This window comes from Corythoichthys intestinalis, chromosome 2 (genome assembly GCF_030265065.1).
Source record: "Corythoichthys intestinalis isolate RoL2023-P3 chromosome 2, ASM3026506v1, whole genome shotgun sequence".
NCBI classification, from domain to species: Eukaryota; Metazoa; Chordata; class Actinopteri; order Syngnathiformes; family Syngnathidae; genus Corythoichthys; species Corythoichthys intestinalis.
The window spans coordinates 18,277,413-18,294,362 of NC_080396.1; the positions used below are offsets into that span (position 1 = coordinate 18,277,413).

At 38.9% G+C, this 16,950-nt stretch overlaps 1 protein-coding gene across 5 annotated transcripts in view; it reads right to left on the reverse strand.

Moving 5' to 3' along the window:
- Positions 1-2,945: 2,945 nt before the first annotated feature.
- Positions 2,946-16,950, reverse strand: part of flna (filamin A, alpha (actin binding protein 280)) — an 83,682-nt gene continuing 69,677 nt past the window's right edge. For all 5 annotated transcript variants that reach the window (XM_057859604.1, XM_057859587.1, XM_057859613.1 and 2 more), the window contains 11 exons: positions 14,701-14,904; positions 14,471-14,623; positions 14,268-14,390; positions 13,918-14,184; positions 13,697-13,834; positions 11,040-11,155; positions 8,685-8,817; positions 7,563-7,739; positions 7,280-7,498; positions 7,006-7,203; positions 2,946-4,207 (listed from right to left, as the gene is read on the reverse strand). In XM_057859604.1, coding sequence (XP_057715587.1) covers positions 4,023-4,207; positions 7,006-7,203; positions 7,280-7,498; positions 7,563-7,739; positions 8,685-8,817; positions 11,040-11,155; positions 13,697-13,834; positions 13,918-14,184; positions 14,268-14,390; positions 14,471-14,623; positions 14,701-14,904 — 1,913 coding nt within the window. In that variant the 3' untranslated portion in view covers positions 2,946-4,022. The remainder of the gene's footprint in view (positions 4,208-7,005; positions 7,204-7,279; positions 7,499-7,562; positions 7,740-8,684; positions 8,818-11,039; positions 11,156-13,696; positions 13,835-13,917; positions 14,185-14,267; positions 14,391-14,470; positions 14,624-14,700; positions 14,905-16,950) is intronic.

The following is a 16,950-nucleotide window of genomic DNA, read 5'->3' on the forward strand; positions in this document are numbered from 1 at the left end:
TGGTTGACTATATACTTATTTGCCCCACTGTATGTATAAATGTATTTTTTGACAACTTTTTTTTTGATCTGCGCAAAACATTAAAAGGTCAGATTTGGATTCAGCACCCAATATACATAGCTTTTTCAGCAACTCAAATTCTTTGTTGAACAGTGTTATTCACAAAATATTTTTCTTTATTGTAAAAGTAATTGGACAGTGAGGAAAGAATAGGAAATGTACATTTATCACAATAGTGTTATTTGGATAAACGGGCAACGCTACCATGTTCAAATTCTGGATGACAAAAATAATGTGAATTGGGACGGCAGTACACCTATTTTTTGTGTACGTGATAGAAAATTTCGATTATTTTTGGGAAAACCTGTAGTTTTTTTGTTGTTGTTGTTGAAGATCTGGTCTGGAATGCAAGTAGGCAAGTCTAGTGCCACTCACTTACTGCAAAGCCACACTGTTGTGACTTGGCATCGTCTTGCTGAAATAAGCAGGGATCTATTAAAAATGTTCAGATATTAGTTATTAACAATACTTTGAGTAAGATGATATGCTGGCGCTGATGGTGATAGTTAAAATTAATGGTTATACATATCTATATAGATGGAAACTAGTATGCAAATAAGTATATGTCCACACAAATAACGAGTATAGGGTTGGCAAGGAGGAGCTCTGATGCTAGAGGCCAACTCCTTGGCATAGGCTCCCAACATCTTGTCTTTTAATGCACAGTTAGGACATTTAGTGAGTGGTCCTGTTGCCTGGGGGTTGCTTCCCTCTGGCAGCAGGCCCACAAACTACATTGGATAATGAATAACACACATCTCAAGAACAATGCTTATCACCACGAGCACTGGCAAAGCTGTTGTTACTTATATTTTGATGTACAGTTAATATATGGGGACAGCGGTGATGACGATGATGGCGGTGGTAGTGATGGCTGTAGTGATGTGATGATGAGGATATTGAGAAGTGACTGCATTCTTTATGAATTTATGGAGTGAAATGGGGGTGGGACCTTAAAAAAAAAAAAAAAAAAACCTCACTCCTTATCGAGCTACACATGCATGTATTTGGGTTGTTCCAATCATGTTTTTTTGCTCCCGATCCGATCGTTTTAGTTTGAGTATCTGCCGATCCCGATATTTCCCGATCCGATTGCTTTTTTTTATGCTCCCGATTCAATTCCAATCATTCCCGATAATTTTTCCCAATCATAAACATTTTGGCAATGCATTAAGAAAAAAATAAAACTCGGACGAATATATATACATTCAACATACAGTACATAAGTACTGTATTTGTTTATTATGACAAATTCTCAAGATGGCATTTACATTATTAACATTCTTTCTGTGAGAGGGATCCACAGATAGACTTGTAATTCTTAAAGGATAAATGTAACTTTGTATATTGTGACTAAATATTGCCATCTAGTGTATTTGTTGAGCTTTCAGTAAATGATACTGTAGCCATTTAACTTCTGCCCAAATGCATGATGGGAAGTGCAACCATGACTGTGCGTCGTGGTACCAATTGACATATCTTCTCTGCGTTGGGAAATAATATAGGGTGTTAAGAAAAAGATCCAACTACTACCTTTCTTCCCCACATTGCTTCCCACGATTATTCCAATTGTTGGGAGAAGGGTTGTAAGGCTTTAGCCATTATAAAAAAAAAAAAAAAAAAAAAAAAAAAAAAAAAAAAAAAAAAAAAAAAGACTCCAAAGGCTGCCAAAATTCACTCTACTCATTTTATGTTGCCTTTAAGCTCTAAATACTGTGTGGGTAAAAAGGCGCCATTATAGATTGAACGCGATTATGCGTGAGTGGGTCGTGCAGCGCATGCGTTAATTGCGTTAAATATAGTAACGTGATAAATGTAAAAAATATTAATTCTCGTCGTTGAGATAAATTTGATAACTACCTTAAGCTTATACTACAGACTCAGGAAGAGCATAACACATTATGTCTGTAACGTTAAATACAATTAGAAAACAAACAAACAAACAAAAAAATATATATATATATATTCAAAAATATTTTATTATTTTTTTGCCGATTCCGATACTTTGATCAATCGGCATCTCTAGTATGTATAGTTATTTGTTGTAATCATTAGTTTTTTCTCCATTCTTGCAGTTTTTGTTATTGCTCGAAATAAAACCAAAAAAAAAATAAAAAAAATGTTGGATGGTAGACTCCATACTTTTCAGCATTGATACGTTCACTAATGTTAAGTTGTCCTTACCATCACCGATGCTGGCTTTTGAAATTCAGACTGATAATGCAGATGATCCTTTTCCCTTTTGGCCTGGTGGACACAACGTTCGTGATTCCTTAACTATTTGAACTGTGAACTCGTCAAACCACCACCCTTTTCCATGTTGCGACGGCAGACTGTCCATCTCAGATGCGATCAGGCCTAGAGTGTTATAATTCTCTATGGCTTTCACTTTGCATTGTAGTTTTAACTTTTCAACATTGCTATGAACTGTTAACAGACAATTGTTTTGTGAAATGTGTCAGACTACAAGACAAGATTTTTGGTGCACATTTTAGAATCAGTGCCATGTCCGGCAAATCTTTTCAGCACTGCTTCTTACATAGAGATTTCTCCAGTCTCAAATCTTTTATTATGTACCATAGACAAAGAAATAATTTGCGAGAATTCTAATTGATAAACACTATTGTTCACACAGTTGGTCACTAAATGGGGAAGCCCACCCCATACTTGCATCTACACATGCGTCACCTCGTTTCAAATTACACTGAATAGCAAATCAGTGTTAAGCCTTGACAGAAAGTCTCGAGTGTTGTTCGCTGGCCGAGACAATATCTTCAAAAAGTGGTCTCAGGACAAAGAAGGTTCTTTGTTACAAATCTAGTTAGTCTGTAACTAAGACATGAGACATGTATGTGCCATGGACAAACAGAAACAAACCCATTACAGCCAGAAAAATACTAAACAACTTTATTGTGTATCAAAATACTGTCTTACAAACACATTTAAAAAGCATTTTTATTCAGGTTTTTGTTGAGCAATTGCTGTAAGAAAAAACACTGGAGGAAGCTCAAAATCTGAGAAACACTGAAAAGAAAAAGCAATTGTGTTCTTTTTTTGGTCACCGTCTTGAAAAGATGTGATTAAGAACAACATCTTTGTCCAGCACATTTCTATAATGCTTCCCTTTTTAAAAGGCTGGAGTTATCCAGAAATCTGAATGTGTTTTAGAGAGAAATTCACATGACACGATGATACCCCCCTCCCTCAAGAAAAAAAAAAGCAGTGCTGTGGTGAGCATGTGAAGACTAGCTTTGGGTTAAAGTGTTAACCGTTTACCAAATGCAATGATTTAATATTTAGTTAAGATTCCTACTCTAACGTGCTTAACAATTTTAAGGACAGCAGTGCCTAAAACTGGTTCACAATATCAGCAGGTAAAACAGGTGTTTTCAAAGGGGAAAAAAATGTATAACATTGAGTGGACAGGGCATTTTCCCCCCAATTACTAACAACAACAAAACCCACCCGTGCTTATTATGAGCAAATTACATGTTATATGAGCAATTAAGCAGAGTCATTTAACAATCAGACAAAGAAGGCACATTTGCACTCTTTGGCTCTATTGCCCATGTAAAATATAAATTTCCATTTGGGGACAAACTCCGTGAGAGGCATTACGCACCGAAAAAGAAAGGGCAATCTACCAAAGCTCACTACAATATGCCCGAGTGTTTAAATGGGAGAAATATCATGAAGCTCAACTGTTAGTTTACAATCAATAAAAGGTGCCTTATTCTCCTTCCCGTGACCTATTTCTTATAAATGTGAGAACATGGATTTTACGTACATCTGAAAACAGAGGAATATTTGCATCTTTGGGAAACGAGTGGTATTCTAAAAAGGTTTGGCTATACTGAAATCAAATGTATAACGTGGATGGGACGTTGAGCTGTAAACAATTACAACAGTGGTAAGAGAAGTTGCTGATGATGGTGCAAGTGGATTTTGCATTTTCTTTTTTTTTAGACAATGATATGGAAGGGACTGCCTGGAATGTGCTCATCCCCCCATTTGACCACCAGGATGTATTCTCCCTTCTCTTTGAGCTGGTAGCTGACATTATAGAGGCGGTTGCCCAAATGTTTTACCACGATTTCCTCACAGGGAACTTTGGGGCCATCCACCCCAACCAACAGCATGTTCCGACCTGCGGATACAGATAGAAATATGTATATGACTGTTAGTTCAAACCATTACATTATTTTGTAAGCAGCTGCTCAACTTTTCTAGCAAACTCAGAATATCATTTGTTAGCTTTGAGCTAGCTGTGCGACTAATGGCAGACTCAGGATATCACTTATTAGCTTTGAGCCATAGAGTTCAGTATCAGTTGACGGGAAACGTAGAGGGGCAATTTCCAAAAACTTAACATTATTTTCAAAACCAAAGCCGCTAGCGACCTAAAACCAAAACTGGCACCTCCCTTAGGCATATATCAGTCTCCATGAGCAGCAGCATCAAAAAATTCAAAGTCGTTCCCTAATAAAATCCCGATGAATTATTTTTGTATAACAAAACTTAAAATGGCTATAAAATTCTCAGATTTTACGCTAGATGCACAAAAATCACCAAATGCAGAGATCTATATTTTCAGGATCAATCACAATATTTAACGTATCATATAAGTTTTTGCCCAAAATAGCGACTTTTTTTTTTAAAATTTAAACTTAGTGCAGTTTTCACATAAGTTTTCAACAGCTAATAAATCAGTTTTCGCGCCAGAAACTTGAAAGCAGAATCATCTTACTTTTACTTAAAAGCAAATTTTGCATTTATCTCTATACAATCACAACTTATTTAGGTTGAATTCAGATGTCACTAGTGCCTCAGCACGTCTTGCCGGCTATCTGGCCTTCATCGTTTTTAGATTGAAATTACATTAAAAATATAAAACACGTAAAATCAGATTTTTTTTTTGTATGGACGCAGAAATATCTAAATTACTAGTTTTTTGCCCCAAAACGAACAGTTGGACGAAAATTACTCGATTATTTGAATGTGAAGTTACGTTATTGTGTATGGATACAAAATCCAACATGGCGGCCGTCACTAACCAAAGAGCTTTTTAAGTTAAAAAATTAGTGTAAATGAATGCGTAAATCTCGGAATTCCTATAGATACGAACGTAAAAAAAAAATAAAAAAGTCTAGATTCTTGGTTAAAAGCAAAAAAACTGATAGGTATCATTCATTTTACATATATATTTCCAGGTAAAGTTATGCAAATTTTTTCCATTCATTTATTTTTTTTCCCACAACATTTCAAAATGCATGCTTGGTGCTAAATTTGATAATTTCCTTGAATCCTTAACCAAATCACTTGACACTCCTGCCTGCTTGTATGTAGGCCTGTCGCGATAACAAATTTTGGTGTGCACTAATTATTCTCATAAATTATTGCGATATTGCGCCCCCCCCAATTTTTTTTTTAACCAATTTACAATAACAGTGAGAATACAGTATATATTAATAGATCAAGTACACCCATTTAAACGCGATAAATATTTACTCTTAAATTCCAAAATACTTTTTAAGGAATCACAACTAAAAACAACAGACCATGCCTCTTAAGTAAAAAACAACAATACTGATACCGCACAGAAACACAGAAATAAAATGTGTTTTAAAAAAAAAAAAAAAAAAAAAAAAAATTGCACTTAATAACTGAGCATTTAGGCAAATGAAAACTTTTCTCGTCATAGCTTCTGCAATGGTGTTCCATAGGGACGCAACGATACAGTTAAGTCATGGTTCGGTACGATTTTTGATACGGGGGACACTATTTTCGATCTGATTCAATACATTTAATGCTCTGTAAAACAAAATACATGTATTTTTTGTTTCGTTTTTTTTTTTTTTTTTTTTGGCTAATGAGCAAAAATTAAATTGCCCTCATATAAACATGCATTTTGGTGCATAATATTTATGTGCTTACTTCTTACTGATCTGAAAAAAATTGTGGGAAAAAAAAGTGCTGAGAACAATCTTTACTGTTTGTAAAGTGAGGCAGGGTACACTGTTGATTGCTATCTTAGCAGCTAGGTTTACTAGATGAGCAAGACATCCTATTTGTGGTCCAAATCCATCTGTGTCATGTACTGAATTAACAATATTTGCAACATTATCTATAGTCACTGGTATGGATTGATTTGGTCTTCTTAACTTCCATTCAGTCATGAAAGTTTAGAATTCATTGATGTAGTATAAGGACTATGAGTCCCATAATCACTCTGTGCTCATGTAGCCAATGGCATGGGACGTAGCACTTCTAGTTTGCCATTTCATGTGCGCGCATTAAAAAAGAAGTCACGTCTGCTCATTACTACACAACACCAGCATATGACAATCGACTTTCATAAACAGGACGAGTTTGAAGCAGCTGTTCGTTGTCAAAGCGAGGTTGTTCGTAGCAGCCAAGTCGGTAACAATGTTTTGGCGGACTTCGTTGTAAATATCCGGCGTTGTGCCGAAAAATAGCTGCCCCGCGTGAAATGTCACTCCTGACGGGAGCGCCCACACGTCAACAACACCGGCGCGCCATAGATGTCCACAGTCACTCCGGAGCACTGACGCGGCCGGTAACGAGGAATCCGAACTTTTAACAGTACGTCTGCCGCACGCGCGCGCACATGTGCACGCGAGGCGATAAATCGCAGCGGAAAAATTACTGCCTTCATTTTTATTTATCGCGTGATAAATGGAATTCTTGCATAGTGCGACAGGCTTACTTGTATGCACTAAAACCTTCGTCCTGTTTCCACCCAAAACCAGCGTTAGAACGCAGCGCTCGTGTTTATCGCAGTGAAAGCCTCCACGACGCTGTCTAAGCCGTAGCGCAATGCCTGTAGGAGCCGTCTAGTCAACTGATAGGGAAGTCTATGTTTGAGCTTCGCTCAAAATCTTTGCAAGAAGGAATGTTTGTTGTAGATTAGAAAGTCAGACACACCTGCTTTGCTGCAGTCGACACTGAAGCTGTTTTTCTGACCAACAAAACCCTTGTTAAGGCCTAGGCCTTTAGCCACCACCTTACTGGCATCTGATTGGATAGGAGCACCTTGCTGAGTAGAGCTGAGGGCGCGAGTCACCGGGTCAACCATGACAGAGCTGGTTTCATGCAAACTGTGGCTTGACACAAGCTTGGAACCTGGTGAAGGATTATACAGCGTAATCAACCGTATATGCATTCGCAATGTCCATCAACTTGTGGATGGATCTCTCACCAGTGATCTTCGCCTTGAATGGGCTTCCCACAATGTGGTAGGGTCCACCATACTTAATGGATATGAGATAACTGCCAGGTGCCATTGGGGTGTATGTGACCTTGTAGCCTTCTGAACACTCCACACAGTCCATCTTCACTTTGGAGGGACCATCAATGGTCACAGCCAAAGCCCCAGGGCCAGCATTGCTCGTGTTGACCACAAATTCACATGCTGTTCCTGTGGAAACAGTCAAGTAGGCTCAGTCTTTTTTCCTTTCAGGAATGACTATACACTTTGTTACCTGTGCATCCTCTTTCCAATCCTGGTCCATAGGCAGATACCATGCCAGGGTCTCCCGCCTGGCCAGTCTCGCCAACCCGGATCTTAAATGGACTACCAGGGATGTGACTTCCATTGAACTTGACATCGATTAGATAGAGGCCATTTTCTCTTGGGATGAACCGGACTGCGTACTTATCTAGGCACGAAAACAAAGGCGTAACGCTCATTTAAATACGGAGTAGAAAAAAACTTAAAAACAAAAAAAAACAAAACTTGAGTGTTATATGGGGGAGCGTAACACTTTAAGTTATTAATTATTCATAAGTGTATTTTTAAATAATGATTCATAATTAAAAAATAATGAGACTTGGCATCCACATACGTGGACCTCACATTTTGGGTCATGTGGGCCACACTTCATACAAAAGTTAAAAATAATGTACGTGAAAAAAACGATGTCCTGATATGTGATGTAAACATAAGTTTAGGGCTGCATCTATCGATTAATCGATGAACTAGTTAATTCGAATAATGGAGTAATCGGATAACAAAAAATAAAAAATTAAAATACCTGAGCCCCAAACGATATAAAAAAATCTAAGCACAAAAGAACAATTGGCTAACTTGCATTTCAAAAGTACGCTAGCTTGTATGCTTTTTTTTTTTATTTTTATTTTTTTAAAACAATGTTCTTAATGGTTCAAGCACATACTCCCACAAAAAACTGCTAAATATACCTATAAACTAAATTACGACTATATTAAAAAAATACACAAGCTCAAACAAAAACTTAGCTTATGTTGGTCTTACCAGGGAGCAGTTGGATTCAGCCATGTCAAATGAGTTATGTCATTTTCACTGTTGCTACTAGAGGGCAGTGTATCCACCCAAATCAATAAAACTAAATGCAAACACTTTCAAAGCAGACCAACGCCACTTTAAACGACTATTCGAAACAGCAAAATTTAATTTGAATCTTTTTTTCCCTAATCGAATTACTCGAGTTAATCGATTAATCGTTGCAGCACTACATAGGTTTTTTATTATTATTTTTTTTTAATTACTTAAAATAATCACTTTGCCTAAAAGGGGTCAGGGTGTTGACACCAGAATTTTCGTGTTAGAATGTTTTTCGTGTTACCTTGGTCAATCTCTGTAACGCAACACTCTTCCAGGGCTCCTGAAGGGCTGTGAACCTTTGCATCAATCACACCCTTTGCTCCATTAAGGCTAACTGCAAATGACGCCGGCTGGTTCACCTTCAAGCCAGACTCCTGCTCAACAAAACAAACTCACATACTTAACTTTGCATCCATGTTGTTTAACATTTCAAGTATACCCCGGGGACAATTACATATGCGGTGTATCACAAAAGTGAGTACACCCCTCGCATTTCTGAAGATATTTGAGTATCATTTCATGGGACAACACTGACAAAATGACAATGAAAAGTAGTCTGTGTGCAGCTTATATAATAGAGTTAATTTATTTTCCCCTCAAAACAACTCAAAATATAGCCATAAATATCTAAACCCCTGGCAACAAAAGTGAGTACACCCCTTAGAAACTACAACCCTAAATGTCCGAATTGGTTACTGCTTGACATTTTCCCTCCAAAATGTCATGTGACTCATTAGTGTTACTAGGTCCAGGTGTGCATAGGGAGCAAGTGTGTTCAAATTTGTAGTGCAGCTCTCACACTCTCTCATACGGGCCACTGAAAGTTCCAACATGGCACCACATGGCAAAGAACTCTCCGAGGATCTTAAAAGACGTATTGTTGCGCTACATGAAGATGGCCAAGGCTACAAGAAGATTGCCAACACCCTGAAACTGAGCTGCAGCATAGTGGCTAAGATCATCCAGCATTTTAAAAGAGCAGGGTCCACTCAGAACAGGCCTCGGGTTGGTCGTCCAATGAAGCGGAGCGCACGTGCCGAGCGTCACATCCAAATGCTTTCTTTGAAAGATTGTCGCAAGAGTCCTGTCAGCATTGCTGCAGCGATTGAAGAGGTGGGGGGTTAGCCCGTTAGTGCTGAGACCATACGCCGCACTCTTCATCAAATTGGTGTGCATGGCTGTCACCCCAGGAGGAAGCCTCTTCTGAAGACTGTACACAAGAAAGCCCACAAACAGTTTGCTGAAGACATGTCAACAAAGCACATGGATTACTGGAACCATGTCCTACGGTCTGATGAGATGAAGATTAATTTGTTTGGTTCTGATGGTCTCAAGCATGTGCGGCGGCGACCAGGTGAGGAGTACAAAGATAAATGTGTCATGCCTACAGTCAAGCATGGTGGTGGGAATGTCATGGTCTGGGGCTGCATGAGAGCTGCAAGTGTTGGAGAGTTACATTCCATTGAGGGAAATGAACTCCAACGTGCACTGTGAAATACTGCAGCAGAGCATGATCCCCTCCCTCCAGAAACTGGTTCCAGCATGACAATGACCCCAAACACACCTCCAAAATGACCACTGCTTTACTGAAGAAGCTGAGGGTAAAGGTGATGGACTGGCCAAGCATGTCTCCAGACTTGAACCCAATAGAACATCTTTGGGGGATCCTCAAGCGGAAGGTGGAGGTGGGCAAAGTCTCAAATATCCGGCAGCTCCGCAATGTAGTCATGGAGGAGTGGAAGAGCATTCCAGTGGCAACCTGTGAAGCTCTGGTCAACTATGCCCAGGAGACTAAAGGCAGTTCTGGACAATAATGGTGGCAACACAAAGTATTGAAAATTGGCATGTTGTATGTTAATATTGACAACTTCCACTAAGGGGTGTACTCACTTTTGTTGCCAGGGGTTTAGATATTAATGGCTATATTTTGAGGGGAAAATAAATTAACTATTATATATAAGCTGCACACAGACTACTTTTCCATTGTGTCAAATTGTCATTTTGTCAGTGTTGTCCCATGAAAAGATATACTTAAATATCTGCAGAAATGTGAGGGGTGTACTCACTTTTGTGATACACTGTAGTATCTGTATACAATACATACAAGTTGTTTCTACCTTACCTGGAGGTCGCTAAGAAGGCTAAAGAGGAGGCTGTATAGTACAAACACAAGCAGGAATTTAGCACAAAGTGAAAGGGAAGGAGGTCCAAGTGATGGTGGTTGATGTTCATCAAATGACAGTATGTGTAAAAACGAAGGGAGAGGGGACAGCCCATGTAAGACCTCTTTAACCCTTTAGCGCCCCGTAGTCACATTCAAAGGTGGAAGACTGTTGGGAGCCTTTAGAATGAGGCACGAGCAACACACACAGTCCTTCCTTATCCCAGAAGCCTGTGGCACTGCCCAATAATGCAGCAGCTGCTCATGAATGACCTTTCAAGACATTTGATCCACTAACACCAGCTCTGTAGCACTTTGCGTCTGCCTCAGTGTATTTTACACAAGGTCTCTTTATAAGCAGCTGCACTTTGGGCAGTGTACCGCGACCTGGCGTGGGCTCGCACTTGGACATGTGTGCGTGTCTCAGAGCCTCACCTGAAGGCTGGCAACAGTGAGGCGTCGTGCATCATCCGAGGGGGAGGCCACCGGAACGATGAAGGGGCTGTCAGGGATGTGCTCATCATTGAAACGGATCGATACCTCATAGTCTCCTACACAGACAAAAAAAAAAGATGATTCCCAATAAACAGGTGAATCATTAAATTAGGCAAAGGAAAAAGTCATTTTTACTCATGACGATGTTATGCGGAGCTCAGTTAAGTCTATGCTACACCTTGGAGGCATGTTTTGTGTCTGCTACAAAACTATGGCCCCAGTTTTGTACTTGTATTTAGCTTTTACGTATTAACATCTTTCATTTTTCTTGAGTAACTTGAATTCAGAGTATTGCTAACTCATTTGTATCAAGTTATGATGGTGAATTGATTAACTGAGTTGAATTGACTTTATGATAAAGTACCGTATTGGCCCAAATATAAGATGGCCCTGATTATAAGACGATCCCCTCTTTTTCAAGACTCAAGTTTGAAAGAAAAAAAAAAAAAAAAAAAGTTTTGAACACCAAATTTTTATACAGAAAATTAAAGTACATCTGAAACAAATGATCAAAATTAGGGCTGTCAAACGATTAAAATGTTTAATCGAGTTAATTACAGCTTAAAAATTAATTAATCGTAATTAATCGCAATTAATCGCAATTCAAACCATCTATAAAATATGCCATATTGTTCTGTAAATTATATATATTCTGTAAAATAAATTGTTGGAATGGAAAGATAAGACACAAGATGGATATATACAGTGGGGAGAACAAGTATTTGATACACTGCTAATGGGAAAATCCATTGGCAGTGTATCAAATACTTGTTCTCCCCACTGTACATTCAACATACGGTACATAAGGACTGTAGTGGGCATTTCACTCTACTGTCATTTAAATCTGTTTATGCTGTCCTCACTCCGAAGCGTCTACTTTTTCCAAAGCTAGACAGCTAGTGAACAACGCCTTAATAATCAGACTTCTTCCTTTTTCATCTGATTTATTAATAAAATAGCCTCAAACCATTGTCCTCTTTAGACTGTCATAAAACTACAAAAAAAAGTACACAAGCATTGCATTAGCAACAACGTTAGCTTAGCACGCTATACAGGTTCACTAAACAAACAAAAAGCGTCTCACACAAAAAATAGAACATTTCGCTTACTAACATAATATGTACATTCTTTACAACAACCATACTTACGGACAAATCTTGTCCAAGGATCATATAAGCACAACATTACAACGTAGGCTTCAGCCCGAGACGTCGTGCAGCCATATGAACTGGCAAGAAGAAAAAAAAAAAAAAACATGTCGCAAAGCGACCACAAGAGCTCGCTGTTGTGCTGCAGCACAAAAAGCCTTGCTGTAAAACTTACCAAAAGGCAGAATACTGTCTGAGCGGGACATGTGCGTTAATTGCGTCAAATATTTTAACGTGATTAATTTAAAAAATTAATTACCACGCGTTAACGCGATAATTTTGACAGCCCTAATCAAAATATTTGAGAGAAAAAGCATGTTATTTTGCTTCATTCAAATCTTAATATCTGAACATTTAAAAATGTAAACTAAAGTGCAATCACATTCGTAAATGAATGGCTTCTGGTTTTTGAAATGTAAATAAACCAATCTATTGTGATAAAACAACAAAATTGCAATAACTGCATTAACCATCAAAATGAAGTCTAACATAACTAGTCTTGAACCAAATCTGAATAAGGAAAAACATTGCAAAAAAATAATGCAAACTGGTGAAACGAGAGTAGCTGAGATCTGTCATGACAGAACATCGCTTCAATGATATCTGGCGCCATCTAGCGTCGTGAATGGGTATTATGTCTAGAACGCGAATATAAGACAACCCCCACTTTTTCAGTCTTATTTCAATGCAAAAAACACCGTCTTATATTCGGGCCAATACGGTATGTGGGCCATACTTGCATGCCTGAGTAAACTGAACTTGAAAGAAGTTTTATATAACTGTTGCATCTTCACTTCCGATGCCTTCAAAAGAGGACTGGAAACTAGGCTGTCACCCTGGCGTTTGGCTCGGCTCTCTGCAAACTCGAATGCCATGGTGGCGGTGTGGGTTTGATCCCCGCTTGGAGCAAAATATTACACATTTACTTGAACAAGTCCAATTCACTTAAAATGTTGAGTTCAAACTACTTAAACACAAGTTCTAAATACAGTACATAGAATGGAGTTCAAAGCATTAATTTTCCCATTGAACACTGTTGCCATGATTATTTTTAATACAGTGCATATATTTACACTTTTCTTCAACTGCATAAAAATAGATGTAAAATGAGGATCTTTTTTTGTTTGGTTATGTCTATTGTTTAAAAAAAGATTTCTTCAAATGTTATTGGTTTCACCTGCATTTACTGGATGGAAATAAAGAGTTTGACACCTTCACCCCCTCAAAGAATCTACATGTATGGCATCTCTCCAGGCATATTGTTTAAAGACAAAGCCCCACCATGCTGCATTCATGATAGTCTACTTCCCTGTGAACACTTGGGTAATTAACTGCGTAAAGAACCCAGAACAGTCCAATTACCTGTGGATGCATGCTATAAATGAATTATTTCACTACAAATTATTTCCAAATCAGGTTCTGATTCAATGTGAACATCCCTCGTCTTACCTGGCTCCTGCACAATATAAGAAACTCCACTAGAGCCATCTTTGCGGTCTTCAAAGGCGATTTCAGCCTTGCTCGGCCCCTCCACAGCAATGCTGAGCCCTCCAGCTCCGGCCTCCCTCGTCCAGATGCTAAATTCAGCTTTACACAAAAAAAAGGACCAAATTAGATTTCCTTTGCACTCATTTAATCTCAGCATTTAAAAATCAAAGCAACACACCCACCTGGCACTCCAGCTTCTGCTCTCTCCAGGCCCGGCCCACCAGCACGGACCTTATGTGCCCCTCCCTCTCCAAGAGGACCCACTGTAAACTGGAAGGGACTGCCGGGCACATGCATTCCATTGTATTTTACACACACTGTGTGCACACCAGTCTCGGTGGGGACAAAACGTATGCAGTAGGTGTTGTTCTCCCCCTCCATAATGTCTGCTTGGTGAACCTGACCAGAGGGGCTGGTCACCTGAGCTGCCATGTCTGCTATGCTGATCTCTAAAGAAACAAGCAGTATGATGTTTGGATCATTGATGCTCTGACAGAACAACTTTTGCCAAGTCGAAAAAGTTCTTTGCTACCTGGAATCTTGAGGCTAAGGTCACACTGGCTACCAACATTAGCTACAGATGCAGCTCTCTTTTTCCTCGTGATGCTCTCCTTCATCCTGCCCTCGCCCGTAACCTTCACTGTGAATGCACTCCCTTTACACACAAACACAAATAATGGTCGTGGTTAGCAATTGTGGATATCACTGCTACAGTCTCTGCATCGATTTTCCTACCTGGAACGTGTTGATCAGCAAACTTGATGTTGATGATGTAATTCCCAGGTTCAGTGGGGCAGTATGTGACCTTGCATGTACCATCTTCTTGGTCCTCTGTGTTAATGTCCACTTTGCTGGGTCCTTCGATGGACAGGCTCAAGCCACCATAACCTAAATAGACCAAATGTGAGAATGGTTCGAAACACTTTCTCATTGACTGATATGCAAACTTTGACCAAAACCTATACCTGCATCACGAGTGTCAATGATGAATTCGGCAGGCTCAAAAGTCTTGCCTTCACTCAACCCCAAGCCACTAACACGAACGCGGCTGGCATCTCCAATCTCAGACTGGTTGATCATAACAGAGATGGGGCTGCTGGGAATGTGGCGACCATTTTTCTTGATGTTCACCAGATGTTCTCCAATCTCTTTTGGAACAAAGGAGATTCCTGTAAAAGACACAAAGACAATGGAAAGCAGTTAAGATGTTAACCATTATTCAAACGTACAGTACATCTATTCTCCCCCAGTAGATGAAACCTACGGTATTTGGTTTTGTATGTTTGTGTTCAAGATAATAAGATGCCAGTGTGGTTTTCGTCAACAATGACGATAACAAAAATATTTCGTTGACATTTTTTTCATGATGATGATGAGCTACAAACGTGGTCGAGGAGACTAGAACATAAGACTAATGCCAGTTTTCGTCTGGCCAGACTACAACGAGCCGAAAATGCGACATCGTTTCTGCATAGACTTCATAATGATATTGACGGGTCAAAGCTGTCATACAAAGCGCCTCGCCTTCAAGTAGGGGGCCTGCCCACATCAAGAGAAGTTATTCTCAAATACACGCACGCAGCGATCTAACGCCAGATTTGGGCTGAAAACGTACGAAAGCTGTATTGCATACAAACAGGAAGGATCGTCTCAGAAGTGACTTGTTCGAGGATTCAAGGTAATTATTAGAGGTGTGCAAAATTTCCGATTCTTAGATTATTCGCGATTCGGCCGTGGAAGATTCGAGAACGATTCACAAACATCCAAATTCCGATTATTGAAATATGCCAAGTAAAGCGGAAGTACAACACACTCAGCGCACCGCGCGGTCTTCGGGATGCAATGAGGAACGAAGCGAGAGTAGCTAAACATCATGCTTCTCATTACCAAGCCCCTCGGGTAATGCTAATGCTCAACTCACGGCTCTAGCTCAACTCATGCCACGAGATAAAAAAAACCCCACAACAACATACCTGACTGCTGCCGAAAAGCTGCTACAAAGTACATCCACATAATGTTACGGTAGATATAATTTATATAGGACTAGATGCCATATAGATTCGGTAGCGTTAGCAGCACATCTACAAAAAGCTAGATGCGGGCGTTAGTAAACGGCCGCCATCTTAAAGCAGTACACTTCCCTGCAAGGCTGTTGTAGCGAACCTTCCAAGCAAACCTAACTAACTTTTTATCTAAAATACTCCTAAATCGGTAAAATATTGACTTGAATCTATCTTTAAAATAGTTTTAAAAACTTTCACATGTCGAAAGTAGACAAAAGGGATATTATGGAATAACAGGAGCAATTTTAACAACTTTAACGGTTGATTTACAACATTAAATTAATTGAATGTAGTTTAAAGCTGCTGATACAGAACGGGGACTGGAGCTTTTTTTATTTATTGTTATTTTTGTATATTTGTTTACTGCTATATGTTAACTTGATACTGAAATAGTAGTTTGGTTTAGCCTGAGAGTATTTTTGAACAATTTTGGAACTAATGTACAAAACATTTAAAAAAAAAAAAAAAAAAAGGAGGGGGGTGCATCAATAATCGTTTTATAAATCGAATCTGAGCCTCTGAATCGTAATTGAATCGTTAGGTGCCCAAAGATTCCCAGCTCTAGTAATCATTATATTTTTCGAACCATGCATGCATTTTTAAACGTTGTGGAAAAAAAAAAATCAACGGGAGAAATTAACCGCTAAGGCATTGGCGTCATAGTTCGCAATATTTACGTAAAATAAATGCTAACTGCACGTTTTTTTTTTTTTTTTCCCCGCTTTCAACCAAGAATCAAGTGTTTTACGCCCATATCTATAAAGAAGCCAGGGATTTAAGCATTTATTCACAAGAATTTTCAATGGAAAAAGCTCATTGTCATAAGGTTACAGTGGCTACAGTGGCTTAAAGACTAGCAGCACATTCGACATATGTACGTAAAATAAACGCTAACAGCCCGGTTCTTTGTTCTTTTCACAAAGAATTGAGACCATTTTACGTCCATATCTATAAGGAATTGAGGGATTTAGGCATTTATTCACAAGAGTTTTTCACGGAAAAAGCTTTTTGTGATAAGGCGGCGCTACAGTGGCTCAAAAACGAGCAGCACATTTGACATATTTACATAAAATAAAAGCGCCAGAACCAGGTAGTTAGCATTTAACAAATAATCGAGACAGTTTTATGTCCATATTTATGAAAAAAAAAAAA